Below are 24,118 nucleotides of genomic sequence, written 5' to 3'. Positions count from 1 at the left end.
TGAGCCCTAGAGGGAGGCATGGGAGATAAACCTTACCTTTTCCCAGGCAGCACAGTCACCAAATGTGAAAATCATTCCTGCCCACCAGTGAAGCCCACCTTTAATGAACTCCAACCAGTGGGGCTTATGTCTCACATGAGGATTTTATTGATTCGGCCTTAGATATGCCCCATGAACATGCCAATCCTCAACTAGTGAGCCTTTCCATATTCATTCCCACCCATTTAGCTATGGCCTGCATACAGCTGCCCTTACAACTACTGTTTTAAAAGCTCGTATCCTTTTTTGCTGTGAAGAGCCAAATCTGACTCCTGACTTCATGTTGGAACAGTTTCTTTGACTTGTTTTCTATTGCTTTTGTTATTATAATCATACATAATGGCCTGCCTCAGAGAAGCCCGTCCCTCTGCCTGACTGTTGAAAGTGCTTTTGTTCAGGATTCTGTCCACCTGTAGATGGAGGAGGTTTTGAGCCAACTCATTTAACCATGTATATTTACAGCTTAAATTAGTATCTTAAGAAACTAAAATAGGAAGTGTTTATTACTCACAAATTAACTGGACACAAACTTTTATTATGAAAAGTTAGGAAAAATGATCGTTCTTCACATATAAAATGAAGTTATTTCTATCTAATTCACAGGATATACTATATTAGGTCTACAGTTTTGCCTTGGCTTTAAGTTCAGGTTATGCAGTTTCTGGCAATGACTCCTGGAAAGCACTCTAGTTTCCTCATCTATGAAAAGAGAGGAATGCTGCTTATTTTTCAGGATTATCTGAAGATTGCAAACAAATAACATGTAGCATTAAGACCATAAGCTATAAGGTAAAACACAAACTCCAGAATGTCTATTCTATTGCTCATATTAGAGCGATTGTCATACAATATTGGACCAAACTCTAGAATAAATCTGCACCTACAGTAGCAATGAAAATATCTGGGTTTGAAAGGAAAAGACAAAGTGCTGACAAGAGCTATACGTTGTATGGCTCTAAACCAGATCTTCACCACCCCAGTATGCGTGATTTTTTAACTTCTCCGAGTTTTGGTCACATTCTTTTTGTTCTCTGAGGCAAAGCACTGACAGCCTTTCCCGTCCTCCCTCATTTTGCCCTTCTGTCGTTCTGACCCTTCCTGCCATGGCTCTGGGCACCCAGCACAGGGCCGTGTGCCAAGGTTTGGCTGCTGCCGTGACGCTGCCTACCTGACCCCACCCGACCCCGCAGCCTCAGGTATTCCCCAGCTCCTTGCTGCTCACCAGAAGGCACACGAAATCCATCCTCTCAGAAGGCGCCTCTGTTAAGGGAACCTGGCTCCTTCCTCGCGGATGACAACCGTGCCTTCAATATGTCTCCTTTCAGGAGAAATGGAAAAAAGATGGGACAAAAACTCCTGTCAGTCATTTCTGTTGATCTTGGCCCAAGTATTTTCTCCATTTTTCAATATGTTTTCTTGGCAATTAGATAGCAGGATAAGACTTAACATTTATAAGCATTTAAGAAAAAAGGAATCAATTTGGAAAACTTTATCAACAAGTTATCAAAACAAAGGTTTGTTTTTTGACAGTGGACGTACAACATTGTATGATTTGCCATTATTTCCTCTCTAGGGGATAAAAGGGAAAATGAGAAATACAGTAGAAGTCATTAAAAGCTCAGCATTTTTTTTTTTAAAACACTGAAGAGACAAGAGTTAGAAAAAGTACCATCAAACAAACCAACTGAAAAAGCCACTTTGGCAACAATAAGAGAAACTGGAAGACAAGCCATGTATGAGATGATATTAAGTAATTATTGTTTATTTGTTAAGTGTAGTCAAGTAACTGTGGTTGTGTTTTCTACAGGCCTTTTCTGTTAGAGATATAGACTGAAATATTGCAAGTGAAATGATCCACGAAGGATATGCTTTAAAATATCTCGGCTTTTTAAAAAAACATGTGTGTAGCGGTGGAGGAAGGATAGATGATAAATGTGGAAATAAACCGGAGTGTTCTAATACTGCTGTTGATACACATAAACAAAATAACGAACTTTCATGTCTATAAAAGCGGCACCTGGTGTAATGCACTATACAGAAAAAAAAAGTATTTAGGTCATGCATAGCTAAGAGTATCTGTGATGTAGGAGTGAATCTAGTGTTAAAATGGTAGGAGGTGGGAGAGTAACGGGCAGGCAGGGGTACGGGAGGAACGCACAGGAAGACACCGGCACCGCAGGATGACCTACGACCCCGAGGAAGGGGGCAGGGAAGGAGCAGAGGGGCGTCAGACCTCATTAGAACTGATGTACTGTGGAGGCAGAAGTAACACAACCTGGGAATGATGGCTCTTTCTAAGCCAGACGTGAGGTCACCACAGTCCCCTCGCTCACGGATCTGCGCTGCAGCAGGACACCACCAGAAACTCGAGACAGAGTGACACCCTCACTCCTCACAAGGCTTACATCCAATGTAGCTCTAATCCATAGAAAGAAAACATCATTTATGCTGAACGCATCCTTTATGCTGAAGGCATTCAGAAACAATAACTGAGACTTTTTCATGTAGGATTTAAACAGGAGCACAAGGACTCAACGGACATTTCTGAGCATTATATTGTGATACTCCATCCACATAAAAAAGGCATTCTATTTCTTTATTTTTTTATTTGACAAGCAGCAATATCATGTTTGTCATTTTAATGTAGATACAATTATTAGGTTATCTGTCATATTACAATATTTAGGTTTTTTTTAATCTTATGTCCTTTAAGATACATTAAAAAAAAAAAAAAACACATCAACTGCAAACGTGAAGGGGAGAAAAAGCATGGTACCCAGCCAGATTTCCACATTTCAGCAATACTTCACTCATCCTTTTTTTTAATAAAGTTTTAAGAAATGTCATAATGACATGAGCTTGAAATATCTCTAGGCATTTTCTCTGACGCTCATGACGTGGCACTGGTGATGTTGTAAACAGCAGAGAAACAGGGGCTGCCAAATGACCAAATTATGGAGGCACAGGCCTGCTTTCTCCCACGGGAACACACCGGATGCTGATGGCAATGACCTTCTCATACCCACGCCGGAGGAGCGCCGCGTCACGCTACGTAGCTGTACTCATCTGCGGACGCCTGGCTGCGTTCGATGTACTGTTTGTCTATCAGGACTTCAATACACTTCTTAATCATGCTGATACTAGGGTTAAACCGAGCTCTTGACTGGCTAATCACCTGTGGGAGAGAGGCGGATGGTAAAAATGCTCTTCTCGCCAGGAGCACTTTGTTCAGCTCTGATGCAATGCACAAAAATACATTTTGACGCAAACTATGGGAAAAGTCTTAACGTTGAGGCTGTGAAGGAATTTAAATGGTCAAGGGCACAGATACAGCCAAACCTAATAACATACTAAATCAAATCACAAACTAATTAACCTAACTATTCATACACGCCCTCGAGCTTCCATTTAATCCCTCCGCTTGACTTCTGGCTCTTAGCTGAAGGGACACCTGCTCAAGAAAGCTTTCCCTAACACCCCCTGAGTCAAGACCTGTATACACTCTCATTGTACCATATACCTTTTCTTTGTTGCACATTACTGTAATTTTCTACTTACTCACACATTACTTCAGTAACGCATTTCTTCCTTACGACACTGAACTCCCAAAGGGCAGAAGCCACGTCCTGAGCTGGTGTGCACCCCACGGCGACCAGCACAGCGCTCCACCAAATGGGAGACACGCGTGTATTCAAGGAGGGAGTGAGTGGTGGATACGGTTGACCTCCTTCAGTAACTGGTCACGAGGCTCAGGCCTCTAAATCTAAACGTGAATTTCATATTGGATTTATGAGCACTGTTCTCTTTCAGTAACAAAAAGCATTTCTTTATGCTATACAGGAGTCACAGGTTTCTCTATCATCTTCACAAAGAAACACTGCCTAATCCTAATACCCTCTGCCCAAGAAGTCCTCAGGACTTTCCCCTTTTACCTCTTGAATAAGGGCGTTATGCCGCAGTACTTTTCTCGCTTTCATGATACGAACTATAGCAGCCTGGAGGTACATTTTCCGGTCTTCGTCTACAGCACTTCTCGTCTGCTCCATTTCCTGTTTTATGAAGCCCATAAAAAGCAAATGAGACCCTCAGACACTTCACTTGTTTTTAACTCATTTTATTTGTGAGTTTAAATAAATCTCCAATCAATACTCAGATATCAAACTATATGATTATGTGCCCAATATAACATAACCATTACCAAAAGAATACCTATGAAGAGTTATATATAATTTCTCAAGTTAAAGTGGGAAGGCTATTTTTTTAAAAAAATGAACACTACAGTACATTGTACTCAGTGTAAATAGTCAAGAAAGTAGAACTTAAGTGACACAGACTAGTAAGTCTCAAGACCGCGGACCTATGAGTGAGTAAAGACTTATACCACAAAGCTTGCAGACTTTAGCAACGGGCTCCAAGTGGATACTGGATCAGGCTTCAAGGGCAAGAGCTGGGAAGGGCTCCATTTGACTCAAGCAGAGAAGCCAGGAAGGCTGGGCCAGAAGGGCCTCTCTCCATGGAGCTCAAGGGAAGACAGTGGTGGGAAGGCACAGAAGCAGGCAATGCCACATTAATAGGGATCTCACAGCAGCTTAACAGATAAAATACAACCTAGTACACGTTATCACCATTAGCCTACAGGAATATGAGATCGTGATCATCTTAGGGGTCAAACTGAATAGCAACTAATTAACATTTGACCTTGGCGGGGGAAGTTAAGTTCCCAGGGGAGCCTGACATATCTGATACCTTCACAACCTGCCTCAAGCCCAAGGTCAGGGTGGCACACGGGAAGCAATAAGGAAATCCGCAGTGATATAACAGGCTGCCTGAGAACAACCACCATGTCAACGGCGGGTGTTCACAGTGCACACTGGCTCATCCCAGGTCGGACTCTACTCCAGACCTATGAGTTCATCACACTTTGAGTTTTAACGTAATCTCCATGCAGTTCATTTGCACAGGGAAGTCTGAAAGCATTTTCAACAGTTTTTCTTTGAAAGAAATGTGTTAGCAAAACTTTCCCTTATTTTATGAATGAAGAATATGAGAGATTACATTATTCTTCAAGGTAGAAATTTTTGAAAAGAATACGAAATGAATCCATACATTTTAATAAAACTTAAAAGCAAATATGTTCATTGCAGCATTACTTACAATAGCAAAGATATGGAAGCAATCTAAGTGCCCATCAATAGATGAATGGATAAAAAAGATACGGTGTACACACACACACACAATGGTATATTACTCAGTCATAAAAAAAGAATAAATAAAATCTTGCCATTTGCAACAACACAGATGGACCTAGAGAGTATCACGCTAAGTGAGGTAAGTCAGACAGAGAAAGACATGTCTAAAATGGTTTCATGTATATGTAAAATCTAAAAAAAAAAAACTGAACAAACATAGCAAAACAGAGCTATAGATACAAAGAATAAACAGGTGGTTGGAAGGACGATGGGGGAAAGAGAAAAACTGGTGAAGGATATGAAGAGGTATAAACTTCCAGCGGGAAAATAAATGAGTCTTGGGTATGAAATGTGCAGTGTGGGGAAATTTATGTGGTATCTTTGTATGGCGATATATTGTAACTAGGCTTCTCATGGTGATCATTTTGAAATGTACAGAAATAAATCACTATGTTGTGTAACAGGAACTAACATAGCATCAATTATACTTCAAAAACACACACACTCATAGAAAAAGAGACCACATTTGGTGTTACCACAGGCACGGGTTGGTGGGGGAGGGGAGGAAAATTGGATGAAGGCAGTTAGAAGGTAGAGACTCCCAATTATAAAATGACTATTAGAGATGTAATGTACAACATGATAAATATAATTAATGCTGCTGTGTGTTATATATGAAAGTGGTTAAGAGAGTGAATCCTGAGTTCTCATCACAAGGAAGCTTTTTTCCTACTTCTTTAATTGTGTGTGTGTGTGTCTCTCTATATGAGATGATCAATATTCACTAAACCGACTGTGATAATCATCTCACAACGTATGTAAGTCAAGTCACTATGCTGTACATCTTAAACTTATACCGTGATGTATGGCAATTATACCTCAATAAAACTGGGAGAAAAAACAAAAGGGCAAATATGACTAAATTACGACACCTTTTCCCTAAGATTATACTACTGTTTTTAAACTTTAAAATACTGTTTGTGAGGCCAGTCAATGCAAAGAATAAACCAGAGAAGATGTATCATAATTCTGATGTGCAAATTCTGCACTGGTCTCAATGTTACTGCTTGTAAAATCCAATGCTTAAATATTTCCAAAAGAAATGACATCAAAAAGCACTTACCTGTGGTGTGTCTTTCTGCATCGATGTAGTAATTTTAAATTTTGTTCTTTTACTGCTAAAGTTCATATTTAATGAAAATGAAGATTCTGCATCGATGTCTTCCTATAATTAAAAAGAATTCATTTACACTTATAAAAATAAAATCATCAAATAACAATTGCTGCAAATAACACGCCATGAAGTAAATAATGACCAAGCAAAAAACAATGAACTCTCATAATCTCTTATATTATAAATATTATTTAAGAGAAAATAATTGTTTTTTGTCAAACTATGAAGGAGAAAACAATTCTTTCCTAATTTTACACTTGTTAGAATTTTAATCAGCTTAGATTCAGCAAAACTTTTTCTGGCCCAACTGTTTAGCAGAATTTTAACATTTTAATTTTTATTAAATACCAAGGCTCAGAATTTTTTCATTACATTTTGAAAAACCAAATAACCAAATTTTTTTTGAATGCTACAATAACAAAACACCAATTAAAAATAACCTAACGATAGAAGCTGGCTGGTTTCAATGGCACACAAGCTCACTTCCCTACCACCTAGTGCAATTCTGACATTACCCCTTAATGCACATTTTATCCACTCTGCCAGAAACCAGTGGTCTTTTCTCAAGTGGAAGTTGTTAAGCCAATCTTTAGCTCTTAAGCTTAAGAAAGCCACTTTTGTCATACACTGGAATTTCTCCACCAGCAGGACCATGGAGCACTTGGCAGATGGCACTTTCTCCGTAATAACCACAAAAAGTCTATTAAAGAAATGACAGCTTTGTATTTCACATTTAATGTGCACACAACCTATCAATATTTATTTTGTACATTACTGAGCAGCAAAAACATATAACATGCTTTAGAAAAATACTTACCTTTTTAAGCATTTTAATTAAGCTTAAAAATTTAAACTTAAATTTTAAGCTTAAAAGTGTTTACTCATAATTAATTAAAACTTTAATATTTAATATTAAGAATTCAATATTCTAAGTTTCTGAAGTCAGAAAAACTAATCGTTTCTCAAAATTAAGAAAAGCTTGATTTGAATTACAGCATGCATGCCATTCAGAGGCTACAAAAGTCATCTCTAGCAAGATGAACTGGTGTAGGCCATGAACTAAAACAAAAATACAACATCATTTGACAGTTTTTCTTCCAGGCACAATAATCTGAAACAGGAGATTGAACCCACATCTGTTGCTTTTTTAACTATTCAAATATCTATGAGATACTATAAAAACAAAAACATGTTACTAGGGGGAGAAAGTTATAAGGAAATAAAAGAAATGTACTATCAGTTTGCTAGTCCTGTGACAGATATTAAAACTATATGGGGTTGAGTTGAATCCTAGAGTTTAGGACTCTAAATTAAATGTGAGAGTGACAGCATCTGAGACGGGAGCCACACACAGTAAATATGCACAGAACAGACATTAATAAGCTGTCATTGCCCATCATAGAACCACGTAATTAAACATTAACGAGACACACAGAGGAGCCCAGAAAAATTTAGGACTACAGTCTTAAAACCTCAATTAATCAGAATCCTTCTGATGTCAACTCTTAAATAATTTTTCAGTAAACTGTCACAAGATAAACAAATAAAACTGATCGACAAAGGGCACATGAGTACCAACGGACAGAGCCTTCTCTGCGACACTGAAAGAGCCTCAAGTAACGCAGCTTTCAAGCACTGCAAAGCACAAAGGGCATTAACGATTATAACCTTACTTTTAAAACTGCCAATGTCCCATGAAGCTTTAATGTTTATAATACTTAAATTTCTTAAAGTATTACCCCATACCTTTTCTGAATCATGGTTAATCATTTTCACATCGAGTAATGATTTGATTGTTTTCGTCAGTTCCTTTTCATTCATCTGAGTGCTGTCTTGAAGCTCTTTATAGCTGACGGTTTCACTGTTGTTGAAGGCAAGAAGAACTGCCATTTGGTATGTTGTAACCATAGCTACGTATGGTTTGCCCAAATAGTTCATTTTAACTTCACCTATAATTAAGACAAAATTGGGACAATAAGCTGATCACTCAAAGAAGCATTCCAAAATTACCTGATAAATAATTATTTCCAATATTTTCTCTTGAAAGAGTGAACCAAGAACTTAATTATTGAAAAGTTATTCCTGCTAGCAATGTAGCATTTGTTTGCTGAGGGGATGCGGGAGGAGGGAGAACTGAGTGGAGGGGTATTAGTCTAGGGTATCTAGTATAATCACAGTTAAGCTATCAAATAGTTATTAGGAAAGCTAAGACCTGGGCAGAAAAAACAGTAAGAAGTGGAGGTGGAAGAGAAACGGACAAAAAGAGAACGTAACAGTCTGCTACCAGCAACTGCCTCCTGTGTGTCTATCTCGCCTACCCTAGGGAAGGTTTGTGCCTGGAGGAGGACACCTCTATTGCAGCTCTGGCTAAAGCATAATTTCTACTAAACTATAACAATGCTATTTTGTCTCATAAATTAAGTTTCCTCCCCAGTAATCATCGAGAAACAAACACAAATGTGAGGAGAGACAAACAGGCAGATTCATTATTTTGCTGAAATCAGTTCCGTTCACTCGCTCAGTCGTGTCCAACTCTTTGTGACCCCATGAATCACAGCACGCCAGGCCTCTCTGTCCATCACCAACTCCCAGAGCTTACTCAAACTCATGTCCATCGAGTCGGTGATGCCGTCCAGCCATCTCATCCTCTGTCGTCCCCTTCTCCTCCTGCCCTCAATCTTTCCCAGCATCAGGATCTTTTCCAATGAGTCAGTTCTTCGCATGAGGTGGCCAAAGTACTGGAGTTTCAGCTTCAGCATCAGTCCTTCCAATGAACACCCAGGACTGATCTCCTTTAGGATGGACTGGTTGGATCTCCTTGCAGTCCAGGGGACTCTCAAGAGTCTTCTCCAACACCACAGTTCAAAAGCATCAATTCTTCGGCGCTCAGCTTTCTTCACAGTCCAACTCTCACATCCATACATGACCACCGGAAAAACCATAGCCTTGACTAGACGATCTTTGTTGGCAAAGTAATGTCTCTGCTTTTTAATATGCTGTCTAGGTTGGTCATAGCTTTTCTTCCAAGGAGCAAGCATATTTTAATTTCATGGCTGCAGTCACCATCTGCAGTGATTTTGGAGCCCCCCAAAATAAAGTCTCTTACTGTTTCCATTCTTTCCCCATCTATTTGCCATGAAGTGATGGGACCAGAACTTTCAGATGTTCACGGTGGTTTTAGAAAAGGCAGAGGAACCAGAGATCAATGGCCAATATCCAATGGATCATCAAAAAAGCAAGAGAGTTCCAGAAAAACATCTACTTCTGCTTTACTGACTATGCCAAAGCCTTTGACTACGTGGATCACAATAAACTGTGGAAAATTCTGAAAGAGATGGGAATACCAGACCACCTGACCTGCCTCTTGAGAAACCTATATGCAGGTCAGGAAGCAACAGTTTGAACTGGACATGGAACAACAGACTGGTTCCAAATAGGAAAAGGAGTACGTCAAGGCTATATATTGTCACCCTGTTTATTTAACTTATATGCAGAGTACATCATGAGAAACGTTGGGCTGGAAGAAGCACAAGCTGGAATCAAGATTGCCGGGAGAAATATCAACCTCAGATATGCAGATGACACCACCCTTATGGCAGAAAGTGAAGAGGAACTAAGAAGCTTCTTGATGAAAAAGAGAAGAGTGAAAAAGTTGACTTAAGGCTCAGCATTCAGAAAACTAAGATCATGCCATCCGGTCCCATCACCTCATGGGAAATAGATGGGGAAACAGTGGAAACAATGGCTGACTTTATTTTTCTGGGCTCCGAAATCACTGCAGATGGTGATTGCAGCCATGAAATTAAAAGACGCTTACTCCTTGGAAGGAAAGTTATGACCAACCTAGATAGCATATTAAAAAGCAGAGACATTACTTTGCCAACAAAGGTCCGTGTAGTCAAGGCTATGGTTTTTCCAGTGGTCATGTATGGATGTGAGAGTTGGACTGTGAAGAAAGCTGAGCACCAAAGAGTTGATGCTTTTGAACTGTGGTGTTGGAGAAGACCCTTGAGAGTCCCTTGGACTGCAAGGAGATCCAACCAGTCCATCCTAAAGGAGATCAGTCCTGGGTGTTCATTGGAAGGACTGATGCTGAAGCTGAAACTGCAATACTTTGGCCAACTCATGCGAAGAGTTGACTCATTTGAAAAGACCCTGATGCTGGGAGGGATTGGGGGCAGGAGGAGAAGGGGACGACAGAGGATGAGATGGCTGGACGGCATCACCGACTCGATGGACATGAGTTTGAGTAAGCTCTGGGAGTTGGTGACGGACAGGGAGGCCTGGCGTGCTGCGATTCATGGGGTCACAAAGAGTTGGACACGACTGAGCCACTGAACTGAACTCATGGGACCAGATGCCATGATCTTAGTTTTCTGAATGTTGAGTTTTAAGTCAACTTTTTCACTCTCCTCTTTCACTTTCAACAAGAGGCTCTTTAGTTCTTATTTGCTTTCTGCCATATGGCTTCCCTTGTGTCTCAGCTGGTAAAGAATCCACCTGCAATGTGGGAGACCTGGGTTCAATCCCTGGGTTGGGAAGATCCCCTGGAGAAGGGAAAGGCTACCCACTCCAGTATTCCGGCCTGGAGAATTCCATGGACCAGAGTCCATGTGGTCACAAAGAGTCGGACACAACTGAACAAGTTTGTTGAAACAAGTGATGGAATAAAAATGTTCTAGACCCTACACTACTCTGAGAGCTATAAAAACACATCAGGCTTCGGTCAACTACAGTTCTATCCATCTGGGGGCACAGGGGGTGGTGGGTGAGGTCACTGAAGAGCTTGCAGCCAACACTGTTGTCAAACAGATATGCACTTGTAACGTAAGAAACAGTTACTACAAGTCAAAGAATCTCTTCCTAAAGCACAAGGCTGTGGTTTAGTTATTGCATTTCTCTTTCTCTAACAGGCACATACACATGCTACATTATTTGACTTTTACTGACTTATAAACTAAATCAGTATGAGATCTGGTTTTCAGGTTCTACATTTTAACTCAAGGAAGTTGAATTTTACATGAGCTTACCTCAAAGGCTCTGTTAGTGATAATTAGCAACTCTGGTCAAGATTTTGTGCTTCTTTTATTATTTAATAATATATGTTTCATTCATTATATAACTAAAGAATTTAAAGGCGGTAAGTCAATTCTCCAACTTAGTATCACCAGATAGATATGCTTATTCTAACTTGCATTTTGCCTCAACTTTTTTTTAAAAAAAACTAACACTCAGAAATGTCTTTCAAAATTATTTGAACACCTAGAGAAAAAAAAATTCTAATCTCTGAATTTCCATACAAGGTTTTAATACTTAATCGGAATATCCAATTCACATAGAGTTTAAGTATAAGAATACTACCATTAGGATTGTCCTACTAACAATTAGTATAAAGAGCATTTTAAGAGCTTCATCTCAACATTAAAGTTTAGGAAATGTGGTGACAGGCAAAAAAATAAACCACATAAATGGCATTAGACCATTTGTGCAATGACTGCTCAATCATATCCCAGAAACAAAGTATAAAGTAATGCCTCAAGCATCTAGATGATTAAGCTAGGACCATCACCCAGCTGTCAAAGATGCTGCAACATACTGCCAAGGGTCTGGAAACAGAGTGAGTCTCTGCCACAAGAACCCAGAGAGCATCAGGAGACAATGCAATTAAAGGCTGAAAGTATCATTCACTGATATCAAATCCACTCTGCAACCCTTAGAGAAAAAAATGAAAACTTGTTAGTTTTCTTGCTATTTTCCAAGACATTATTATTATCAGGGGTACATGGACCTCTTCTCACTTTTTCCAGCACCATTCTCTTATTGCTCCGCTCAGAGCTGAAAAGACTGGGGAAAGGGTGAGGAGTATGTGGGGTAGGGAAGAAAACCCGAAATCTGGATGATTCACTTAATTACTGCTGGGTAAACAGGAAAGGAGAATGACAAAGAGGTCATTTAACCTTTAGAATACTCTAAGAGACTCCCAACTAGAATAAAACATTCTGATACATACATACTTGAAAAATTAGCCAACCATAATTCAAGTGGTATTAGCAGCTGCCAGAAATAAAGAGTAGGCAGAACTCTGAAAACAGTTTCATCTGAGTTTCTCCCTCCTTACCTATCAGCAACCCAGTCTTTAGCGGAGAGTTTTTCGTTACGAGTAACGTCAGCTGCTAAACTGCTGAGTGCACGACAATGTCACCGATCCGCAGCCAGGAGTAAGATACCCGATTCAAGCCGTGAGCACCAGCGGATGCTCCAGCCACGAGTGATCAAGACCCCCGAAGAGATATTCTCACCAGTATCTTAATACAACTAGTTTCCACACACCAAAAAGTTAAGTCCCTCATTAAAGCTACTTGAAGAGATGGACTGATTACTGCTGAGGTAACTGCAAAGAGCGTTTAAACTCCCCAAGATAGATATTTAGGGAAAGTAAAAGTAACTTTAATTCAAGTACATTAAAACACTGGTCCAGCAAATGTATTGTGTCTTAAAACCAATTTACTAAATGAGAGTATAAAAATTCAGAACAGGTATAAAACTAAAAACCAACTACTAAGTGACCACATACTATCAGCAAACATCTCTTTATTTCACGAAAAATTAAAATGCTCAACTTGTTCATTAAAGATACACTTGTATAAATATGTATTACTATGTACTAATTATTATGTACTAATATGCATTACCAACATAATGAGACATCGTATTTCAAATATAAAGTAATCAAATAAATGGTACTTATGTTTCTCTTTCCAACCCAGGGATCAATCTGCATATCCTGCATTGGCAGGTAGATTCTTTACCACTGAGTCACCAGAAATTTCTCGAGTCAATTTCCTGATAAAGGCATGGCAACTAATCAGGTTTTCCTGTATCATTTCTAAGAGACATTAACATACATGGATATCCTTTCCTTCTTATACAAACTGAAAGTTGATTCAATGCACTTTTCAAAGCATAGCTTAAGAAAAGTAGACAAAATTCTTAGTGTTTGCTTTGGCTCACATCTTCAGGCAGCTCAGAGCAATTACATACAAGCTCTCACTACCCAAAATATTAATCCTACTTTCCAATAAGTTGACCCCACTGTTCCAGGAAGAAGCTACGGATTAGCTGCTTCTTCCAGGAAGAAGCTATGATTAGATTTTGATTAAACTTTTCTAAAACTGGGAAGTACTGGAAGTTAATTGGAAAAAGCATTTTCTATAGCAGTTCACTACAGTACCACAAATAAAAATCAAATGGTTAGGTCTCCTTGTGGTGCCGTAATAATTAATGAACTTTCTGAGGATATCTGGCATATCTAGAAAGAACAGGTTTTTTTAAGAGTATCTGACTCATCAAGTCTGGGTTTCTAAATAAAATTCCAAGTATCTATCAAAAGTGGTTTGTTACAGAAATGTAGGAAACTATTATAAAATTCAGAAATTCTTTATCAGCAGCACACTATTAAAAGTGCTGCATGTGAACTTCTTTATTGTTGCTTTAAGGATAACCAGAAAGGTAGATGAAGAAGGAAAGGTTAAAAACTATAATTAGAAAAGGAAAAAAAAAAAAAAGACAACTATAATTAGGCTCTAAGAAATCTCTGTCCAAAATTTTAACGTAATCATTATCATGTAAATTTCATTAAACCAGATATAATTAAATGCATTTTACCTGTACAAAGATAATGTAACCATGTAAGTTTCCTTCCACTGAAATGTTGGCTGTAAAATAATTCAAACTGTAAAAAAGAAAAAAGGAACCAAATTATTTTCAGCTACGACAACCTAACTTACTTGGCTATCACTACACTAAAAAAGCAAAAAGAAAATTCATGTTAGAAAAAGACATCAGAGCCCACAGAGCGTATTTACTCGTGTTTACAGATGAGAAAACACAAGACACATGAAAGCTCCTAATAAAGATCATGCAAACGTCAGACCAGCCCTTCTCACTTACAACTCCGTCTGTGGTTTTCACTGCCAAACCACAGTCCTGCAAATCTGACTTTTTGTATAAATTCAGAAACTACTGTTTTGAGTGATATCAATTTGAACTTTATAAATACAAGTGAAAGTTGCTCAGTCATGTCAGACTCCTTGTGACCCCATGGGCTGTAGCCTGCCGGCCCCTCCCCCTACCCACAGAGTTCTCCAGGCCAGAATACTGGAGTGGGTAGCTGCTCCCTTTTCCAGGGGATCTTCCCAACCCAGGGATTGAACCCAGGTCTCCCGCATTGCGGGCAGATTCTTTACCAACTGAGCCACAAGGGAAGCAAGAATACTGGAGTGGATAACCTATCCCTTCTCCAGCAGATCTTCCTGACCTAGGAATCGAACCAGGGTCTCCTGCATTGCAGGTGGATTCTTTACCAGCTGAGCTACCAGGGAAGCCTATAAAGCACTAAGCAAAAAACATTACTGTGCACATTTCAGTATGAAAATATAAATTAAAATCATACCTTCATCTCTAGTCTCCTATAACATATACCCTTGTTGAAGGGACAGGTTGACTAGTGTCAACAGTTACTCCAAAAGTGACAACCATGATTTAACTTCCACATACAGTCAAACACTAATACAAGCAAAGCATCAGAGTCTTGACTTCGTATCCTTTTGTTGATATTATTGTGGAAAATTAAACATTCTAGTAACTCAGCTTTGCCATTAAAAAAATTCCTCCCTCTGACTGAATGTGGGACATCAGTCCAAAACTAGAGAGTTCTTTTTAAAGAGCTAGTACATAACCTACAGTGAGAAAATGATACTGAAACTGGACTTACTAGGAAAAAACAAAGGACAAACTCCCTCTACTGGTACTGAGAGAAAGTTCAAATGGAGAAAACAATATTCTTGAAATCAATATTTTACAGTCAGAAAGAAACCCACCTTTTGTTTGTAAATAAGGAGACTGGAACCTGGGGGTGGCCATATGTTAATAAAAGAAGTTTAAGGGGTTTATTCCAGTATTCCAATAAGTACTGGAAAATAATTATTTCAAGGAGAAAGAAAAGAATGACAAAGTTACAAGGGAACTATTACTATTTCTGCCCCCAACTTCTCCTTTAATTTCAATTGGCAAAGTAGGCTCTTAAGAAGAAATGAGTTTTAAGACTGTTAAAGGTGAGGGGTCGGTCAGTCTTCTAAGTCTACCTTATGCATGGCATTGTAAAATATACATGACTGTTTACATTAGGCTAGCCTGCTGTCACCACTACTACCAATATTAGCATTAACTACTACTACTTCTACTATCAGCTATCGCTTATTGAGTACTTACTTTACACATCTCACTTTATCTTCATATCAGCACTCTGAGTATTAGTATCATCAGTTAACAGAAAATTAGAAAGTTATTTGCCCTGAGTCACAGAGCACAGTAAATTACAGAATTAACATGTAAAACCAGGATTTATGATTCCAAAGCTCACACTATTATTTGACTTTAACCCTTATTTTGAAAGAAACAAAAATATATGTAATTCAAAGATTCAAACGGCACATTGTGAACTTCTCTAGGAAACAGTGTAATGAAGTATCAATTTCAATTTATTTTTATTTACTTTTAACTGAAGGATAATTGCTTTACAATATTGTGTTGGTTTCTGCCGTACATCAACATGAAGCAGCCGTAAGTATAAATATGTCCCCTCACTCTGGAACCCCCATCCCCACCTCTCACCCCATCCCACTCCTCAAGGGCACTGGTCTGAGCTCCCTAAGTCATAGAGCAAATTCCCACTGGCTACCTGTTTTAGATATAGTAGTGTATATGTTTCCATGCAACCCTCCATTTTCATCTTAAATAACACATGCATACCTCACTGGTTCACAACCTCAAGTTATCGCCCAAATAAAAGACTACTAAAATATAATGAAAGCCTTTTGGATACATGTGTACGTATGACTGAGTCACCTTCACTGTTCACCTGAAACCATCACAAGACTGTTAATCGGCTGTGAAGGTGAAATTATCACAAGATTGTTAGTTGGCAGTGAAACTGAAAGTCACTCGGTCATGTCCAACTCTTTGCGACCCCAAGGACTATATAGTCCAGGGATTCTCCAGGCCAGAACACTGGAGTGGGTAGCCTTTCTCTTCTCTAGGAATCAAATGCAGGTCTCTTGCATTGCAGGCAGATTCTTTACCAGCTGAGCCACAAGGGAAGCCCAAGAATACTGGAGTGAGTAGCCGATCCCTTCTCCAGTGCATCTTCCCAACCTACAAATCGAACCAGGGTCTCCTGCATTGCAGGCGGATTCTTTAGCAGCTGAGTTACCAGGGAAGCTCTGGTTAGTCGGCTATACTCCAATATAAAATAAAACGTTAATGAAAAGGATAATAAAGATTTTGCTAGAAAAAAAAAAAAATGCTACCTAAACTTCCATCCTATCAAGAAATAAGAAGCCTTGTTTGGTGAGTTAGAGAATCAAAAAGGGTCAGTTGGAAGAGAAATGGAAACATGTCCATCCATTCAAAAACTTATACATGAATGTTCAGAGTAGCATGACTTATACACCAAAAAGATCAAAACAGCTCAAACGTCCATCAACTGATATTGGATGACTAAATAAAACGCGGTGACTCCATAGAATGGAACATTATTTGGCAGTATTTGGCATAGGCTAAAACATGGATGAACCGTGACATTCTGCAAAGTGAATGAAGGCAGTCACAAAAGACCACATATGACAGAGCACCATGACAGATGTCCAGAATGGGTAAATCTATAGCGAAAGCAAGCAGATTGCCTAGGGTTGGGGAGGGGGTAGGGAGTCGGTGAAGGTGAAGAGTGACTACTAATGGGTAGGGGTTTCTTTCAGGGTAATTAAACAATTAAAATGTTCTAAAAGTAATGGTGCTAACGAACATACTGTGACTATACTGAAAACCACTGAAAGTGTACACGTTAAATGAACTGTGTAGTGCTGTGGCCTGAATGTTTGTGTCTCCCCAAATTCGTATGTTGAAATCCTGATGCCCAACGTGATGGTTTTATTAGGTGGTGCCTTGGGAGGTGCTTGGATCACCTCATCTAAGGCATTAAATCCTACAGAGCTCCCCAGCTCCTGCTACCACATGAGGACACAGCCTGTCACCTTAGAGGGCCTTCGCCCCACCATGCTGTCATCCTGGCCTTGGACCTCCAGCCTCCAGAACCATGAGAAATCAATCTCTGTGTTTTTAAGCCACACAGGCTGTGGTATTCTGTTACAGCAGCCTGATAAAATGACTACACAACTATATGACTAAGCCATATGGTACATGAATTATAGCTCGACAGCTGCTAACAATGGAGTCTCCATAGTCCCTGAAAACGCAGAATTCTAAGGTTTCTATTCAGTCACATTTTAACACCATGTTTACCTGTATTTTCCATCTTCAATTCATTTTTTTTTCTAGAATATTTCCCATTCTCTATATATTTACCCAAATTGTAGCCCAGAAACAAAAATAACTATTATAAAGGATAAATGAATTATAAAAATGGCTCCACATTCAAGTGAAAAATGAAAAGATGACTCCTTTAAGTCCTGGATTCTAAAACTTTCTTCTAATATCAAAATTTTTGTAATTTAGAATTACTTATGACAGATAATCGATTTACTACGAGACACGTTCTGACAACTGACACCACTAAGTGTTTTAGTTTAGTGTTAATTAGAAACTATTATCATTTACATTCTTCCTACAAGGCAGAATAATCATAACTTGTAAATATGTTTTTATATCACATAAGCCCTTAAGACTTTGAAGAAATATTTAAAGTGATATAACATGAAGACAATTATTAAAATTCCTTAGGTCTTCCAATATATCTTCCGTCCACTTACCATCTGTACACTTTTTTCCAATTCCTGGGGAATTGCAAATGTAGATGAAGGAGCCTGAGTAAGAGGCCATGCACCAGCCTAAAAGGAGAAGAGTAAAACTGTTAAATAGATACATTTCTCACTTGAATGTTTATAAAATGATGCAAGTGACTACAATGGGAACCCCTGGTGACTCAGCAGTAAAGAATCTGCCTGCAATGCAGGAGACTCGGGTTTGATCTCTGGGTCGGAAAGATCCCCTGGAGAAGGACATGGCAACTCACTCCAGTATTCCTGCCTGGGAAATCCCTTGGACATCGGTAGACTACAGTCCATGGGCTCTTAAGAGCTGGTCACGACTTACCAACTAACCCCACCACCACAAGCAACTAAAACAACTTTTTCTCCTTCCTCCAAATGCTGATTAAACCCATCGGCATGACTATCAGGGCACAGTTCATTCCAAATCAATGTAACTTCAGAAGCTATAACCCTCTGACTGAAAGGAAGGTAATCGGGCATCCATCTATTAATCAGTCCTCTGTATCAGAAATGATTAGTAAATGCCCACAATAGAACACATACCTGTAGAACATATATTTGAAAACTAATCCCCAAATCTATTACTGTGTCCTGATTTTTGATAAAATTGTTGAACTTATTGTTGAGATCTGCACTGACACTCATATCTGTATACATCCGATGTAGCTTGCTGGTAAATTCATAACCACAGGCTTGCTGTAGAAGAAAGTTTTAAAGATTTAAAAACAAAAATAATAAACCATACTGATTATTAAGAATGCTGTGCTACTGCTCTGCCTCTGGTCAAAGAGCCGGCCTGTACACTCACACCGAAGGCCTGTGTTATTCATCATGCAAAGCAGTTATTCAAAACATTTCAAAAATTCCTTTCTTCTTCTTTTTTTAACACAGATTAAGTAAGTGAATGAAAACAAGTATTTATGAAGTAACAAATTTCCATTTAAAACAAGAACTTTTCTATAAATCTGTATGTCATTTCAACACTAAAAACTGCTTCATTACTGTAAGATACCTTATAAGGTTTACAGATAGTACTGAATACACATGACAGACAACTGGGAGTATTTGAGCCAGTAGTTAACGTTGTAAGGAGGACACTGAGGCAGATTTTTAATACTATCAACTGGATAATGAAGAAATCTATTTCTTTGCAATTATTCCAAACTCTGTGATCATAAGGTCAAAAAATCTGGATCTCTAATCTTGGGATGTAAAAAGCTTTGTTAACATTATTTTTAAAAATTAAAAGCTATTTTTGGCATCTTTGGAAAGGACCACATATTCAATGTCTGCTACGCAGGAAAACTATCAACTATTGAATAACTCAGGGTAAATATGAATCAGCAAGTGCTTATCTCATCAGTGTAAGCTAAAATCACATAAAAGTGAACTGATATTCAAATGTCCTCCACAAAACTTGTACTTGAAGGAATAGTTTAAGTATGTTTGTTTCTAAGTAATACAAATCTTATCTTGTAGATGATTCTATATCAACATAGAGATTCTGTCCTTTAACACAGCATTTGCATGCGCTAACATGAAACTACACTTAACATTTAACCAGTCAACTGCTAATGAATTATTTCCTATTACTCATATTGTGAAAATGACCATCTCTGTGTGCTAGTGAAATAACTTCTAAGACATCATATCAAAGTCCTACAGTACCTTTAATTTATTGATCATGGCTTCTTCAGAATCCATAGACATAGATAACCCATGAATTAAACGCTTCGCCAACATTCTTGCGTAGAACTACATTAAAAAAGATTAAAAGATTATTTTCTTTCTGATTTAAAATTCAAAGATTAATCAAAGTTGACACACAAAACTTTCAGACGCAAAAATTACCTTTTGAAAAACATCTTTATCGTCGATATATTTGAAGACGGTGATAAAGCTCGTGAGCTTGTCCTCTACTTCATTCTCTGTCATCCCCTTTGCTGATTTCTTCAGCAAGTTGTCACAGTACTTAGCAAGCTCAAATAGAAATTGACAGTAACTCTTACAAAGGATGCTTCTCAAAGGAGGCACCATGGTAACAACGCAAAATAAGATCATGGGTTTTTGTCATCCTCGAGCTTATGTTTTGAAATTATGCACTAAAACTTAAAATACATGTCACTGGGTAAATTTTTTAAAAAACTATAAACAAGTAAAATCTAATCAACACTGAATGATCCAATGGAGCACTGATATAAGTAACTAGGTTTTGATGCAACACCTAGGTGAGTTTTGAGCAGTACTATCATTTCTGACACTAAAAAATACCTAATAAAAATCTTACAACAACCTTATAAGCAAGTTTCCTTTAAAGGTTTTCATTTGTCATCAAATTCCCCCTTTAGAGTTCAGATAAAATTAAACCTCTATGAAATGCAATGCAAATTATTTTATTTATTTTTTTTAATGCAAATTATTTTAAAGGAGTCATACTTTCCAACCCAAACTTTGTAAGATGGAATATTTTCTCCTTCAAATATTTTTTAAGAAAAGGCTACGGAGATGACCTACTGCATCCGTTATACAGATGCCAACATTATATACAATGTTGATCAGTTTTTATTTTCAATAATTAATTTCATTGATTTTTTTTAAAAAAATGCTATAAAAACAAATCTGACATTCATCTCAGCTTGCATCCTCTAATGCCAATTTTTCATAAGATTACATTTATGTAACCATCAAACTTACCAATTCAGGTGCTTTGCAAACAGACTTGGGTTCTCTGTAATTTACAACTGATGTAAGGGCCTAAATAGAAGACAGAACAGGAATTAGTCGCCAGCAATAGGGTAAAAGACCTTTTAGAACTAACACCCATAAAAGATGTCCTTTTCATTATAGGGGACTAGAATGCAAAACTAGGAAGTCAAGAAACACCTGAAGTAACAGGCAAATTTGGCCTTGGGAGTACAGAATGAAGCAGGGCAAAGGCTAATAAGAGTTTTGCTAAGAGAAGGCACTGGTCATAGCAAACACCCTCTTCCAACAACACAAGAGAAGACTCTACACATGGACATCACTAGATGGCCAACACCAAAATCAGATTGATTATATTCTTTGCAGCCAAAGATGGAGAAGCTCTATACAGTCAGCAAAAAGAAGACTGGGAGCTCACTGTAGCTCAGATCATGAACTTCTTATTGCCAAATTCAGACTTAAATTGAAGAAAGTGGGGAAAACCGATAGACCATTCAGGTATGACTTAAATCAAATCCCTTATGATTATACAGTGGAAGTGTGAAAAAGATTTAAGAGACTAGATCTGATAGACAGAGTGCCTGATGAACTATGGACGGAGGTTCGTGACATTGTACTGGAGACAGGGATCAAGATGATCCCCAAGAAAAAGAAATGCAAAAAAGCAAAATGGCTGCCTGAGGAGGCCTTACAAATAGCTGTGAAAAGAAGAGAAGCGAAAAGCAAAGGAGAAAATTAAAGATACACCCATTTGATGCAGAGTTGCAAAGAATAGCAAGGAGATAAGAAAGCCTTCCTCAGCGATCAATGCAAAGAAATAGAAGAAAACAATAGAACTGGAAAGACTAGAGATCTCTTCAAGAAAATTAGAGATACCAAGGGAACATTTCATGCAAAGATGGGCTCAATAAAGGACAGAGATGGTATGGACCTAACAGAAGCAGAAGATATTAAGAAGAGCTAGAAAGGACACACAGAAGAACTATACAAAAAAGATCTTCATGACCAGACATGTCAGAGCCAGACATCCTGGAATGTCTACTCAAGTGGGCCTTAGGAAGAAAGCTAGTGGAGGTGATGGAATTTCAGTTGAGCTATTTCAAATCCTGAAAGATGATGCTATGGAAGTGCTGCACTCAATATGCCAACAAGTTTGGAAAACTCAGCAGTGGCCACAGGACTGGAAAAGGTCAATTTTCATTCCAATCACAAAGAAAGGCAATGCCAAAGAATGCTCAGACTACCGCACAATTACACTCATCTCACATGCTAGTAAAGTAATGCTCAAAATTCTCCAAGCCAGGCTTCAGCAATACATGAACCGTGAACTTCCAGGTGTTCAAGCTGGTTTTAGAAAAGGCAGAGGAACCAGAGATCAAATTGCCAACATCCGCTGGATCACTGAAAGAGCAAGGGAGTTTCAGAAAATCATCTATTTCTACTTTATTGACTACACCAAAGCCTTTGACTGTGTGGATCACAATAAACTGTGGAAAATTCTGAAAGAGATGGGAATACCAGACCACCTGACCTGCCTCTTGAAAAATCTGTATGCAGGTCAGGAAGCAACAGTTAGAACTGGACATGGAACAGACTGGTTCCAAATAGGAAAAGGAGTACATCGAGGCTATATATTGTCACCCTGCTTATTTAACTTATATGCAGAGTACATCATGAGATGCACTGGGCTGGATGAAGAACAAGCTGGAATCAAGATTGCCGGGAGAAATATCAATAACCTCAGATATGCAGATGACACCACCCTTATGGCAGAAAGTGAAGAAGAGCTAAAGAGCCTCCTGATGAAAGTGAAAGAGGAGAGTGAAAAAGCTGGCTTAAAGCTCAACATTCAGAAAACTAAGATCATGGCATCCAGCCCCATCACTTCATGGCAAATAGATGGGGAAACGGTGGAAACAGTGGCTGACTTTACTTTTTTGGGCTCCAAAATCACTGCAGATGGTGATTGCGGCCATGAAATTAAAAGATGCTTGCTTCTTGGAAGGAAAGTTATGATCAACCTAGACAGCTTATTAAAAAGCAGAGACATTACTTTGCCAACAAAGGTCCGTCTAGTCAAAGCTATGGTTTTTCCAGTAGTCATGTATGGATGTGAGAGTTGGACTAAAAAGAAAGCTGAGCACCAAAGAATTGATGCTTTTGAACTGTGGTGTTGGAGAAGACTCTTGAGAGTCCCTTGGACTGCAAGGACATCCAACCAGTCCATCCTAAAGGAGATGAGTCCTTAATGTTCATCGGAAGGACTGATGTTGAAGCTGAAATTCCAATACTTTGGCCACTTGACTCATGTGAAAGGACCCTGATGCTGGGAAATATTGAGGACAGGAGGAGAAGGGGACGACAGAGGATGAGATGGTTGGATGGCATCACCAACTCAATGGACATGAATCTGGGTAAACTCTAGGAGTTGGTGATGGTCAGGGAGGCCTGGTGTGCTGCAGTTCATGGGGTCGCAAAAAGTCAGACACGACTAAGCAACTGAACTGAACTGAACTGAACAGGGTTAAAAATACAGTTGGCTTAATATATGCTATAATCGGTACCTCCAGAAATTACTACCTCAAACAAAACATGGCATTTTGGTGGTAGTTTATTAATATTCTTTTCATATATAATACAGAGTAAATGCTTATCCTTGTATCCCTCATGACAATTATATAATGATTATATATATCCTGTTCCTACTGAAAGATGCTCTTTATAACTCATTTCTAATATCTGAACACAGAATAAAACTATATTGTAAAAAATCTTACAACAAACATGTAAGCAAATTTAAATTCAAGTTTGTAAAATATATTTATTTTTCTTTCAAGTATTATTCAATATAGCCTAAGTATTATACTCAAAGGAAAAAAAGAGCACTAAATAATACTAAAATTATACATTTAATTCTCAGAATGTACTAGTGTATTAACAAGTCTCCTTTTACAGCAAAATCAAGGGAAATTCAATTCCCATATAATCCAAGCATTCAATTTAATAATTCAGTTATTTACTTAAAAGTTATAAGTTACATACTTCTGATTTTCACTATGAAGTTGGTTGGTTAAGGTTAATCTTCATGTACAGATTAGAAATCTCATAATTCGTAGCCCTATTTCTGAAACTACTTAAAGAATAATGATTAAATTAGGAGAATTATA

General features: G+C 38.3%; 1 protein-coding gene across 3 annotated transcripts in view; it reads right to left on the bottom strand.

Annotated features, from left to right (window-relative positions):
* Positions 1 to 2,614: 2,614 nt before the first annotated feature.
* Positions 2,615 to 24,118, bottom strand: part of CUL2 (cullin 2) — a 69,065-nt gene continuing 47,561 nt past the window's right edge. For all 3 annotated transcript variants that reach the window (XM_043883771.1, XM_043883770.1, XM_043883769.1), the window contains exons 12-21: positions 20,943 to 21,002; positions 20,100 to 20,228; positions 19,917 to 20,003; positions 18,792 to 18,944; positions 18,228 to 18,305; positions 14,068 to 14,134; positions 8,149 to 8,351; positions 6,352 to 6,453; positions 3,972 to 4,088; positions 2,615 to 3,214 (exon numbers count right to left, since the gene is read on the bottom strand). In XM_043883771.1, coding sequence (XP_043739706.1) covers positions 3,083 to 3,214; positions 3,972 to 4,088; positions 6,352 to 6,453; positions 8,149 to 8,351; positions 14,068 to 14,134; positions 18,228 to 18,305; positions 18,792 to 18,944; positions 19,917 to 20,003; positions 20,100 to 20,228; positions 20,943 to 21,002 — 1,128 coding nt within the window. In that variant the 3' untranslated portion in view covers positions 2,615 to 3,082. The remainder of the gene's footprint in view (positions 3,215 to 3,971; positions 4,089 to 6,351; positions 6,454 to 8,148; positions 8,352 to 14,067; positions 14,135 to 18,227; positions 18,306 to 18,791; positions 18,945 to 19,916; positions 20,004 to 20,099; positions 20,229 to 20,942; positions 21,003 to 24,118) is intronic.

Source organism: Cervus elaphus, chromosome 23 (genome assembly GCF_910594005.1).
Source record: "Cervus elaphus chromosome 23, mCerEla1.1, whole genome shotgun sequence".
Classification (NCBI taxonomy): Eukaryota; Metazoa; Chordata; class Mammalia; order Artiodactyla; family Cervidae; genus Cervus; species Cervus elaphus.
This window is presented reverse-complemented; position numbering and strand designations above follow the sequence as displayed.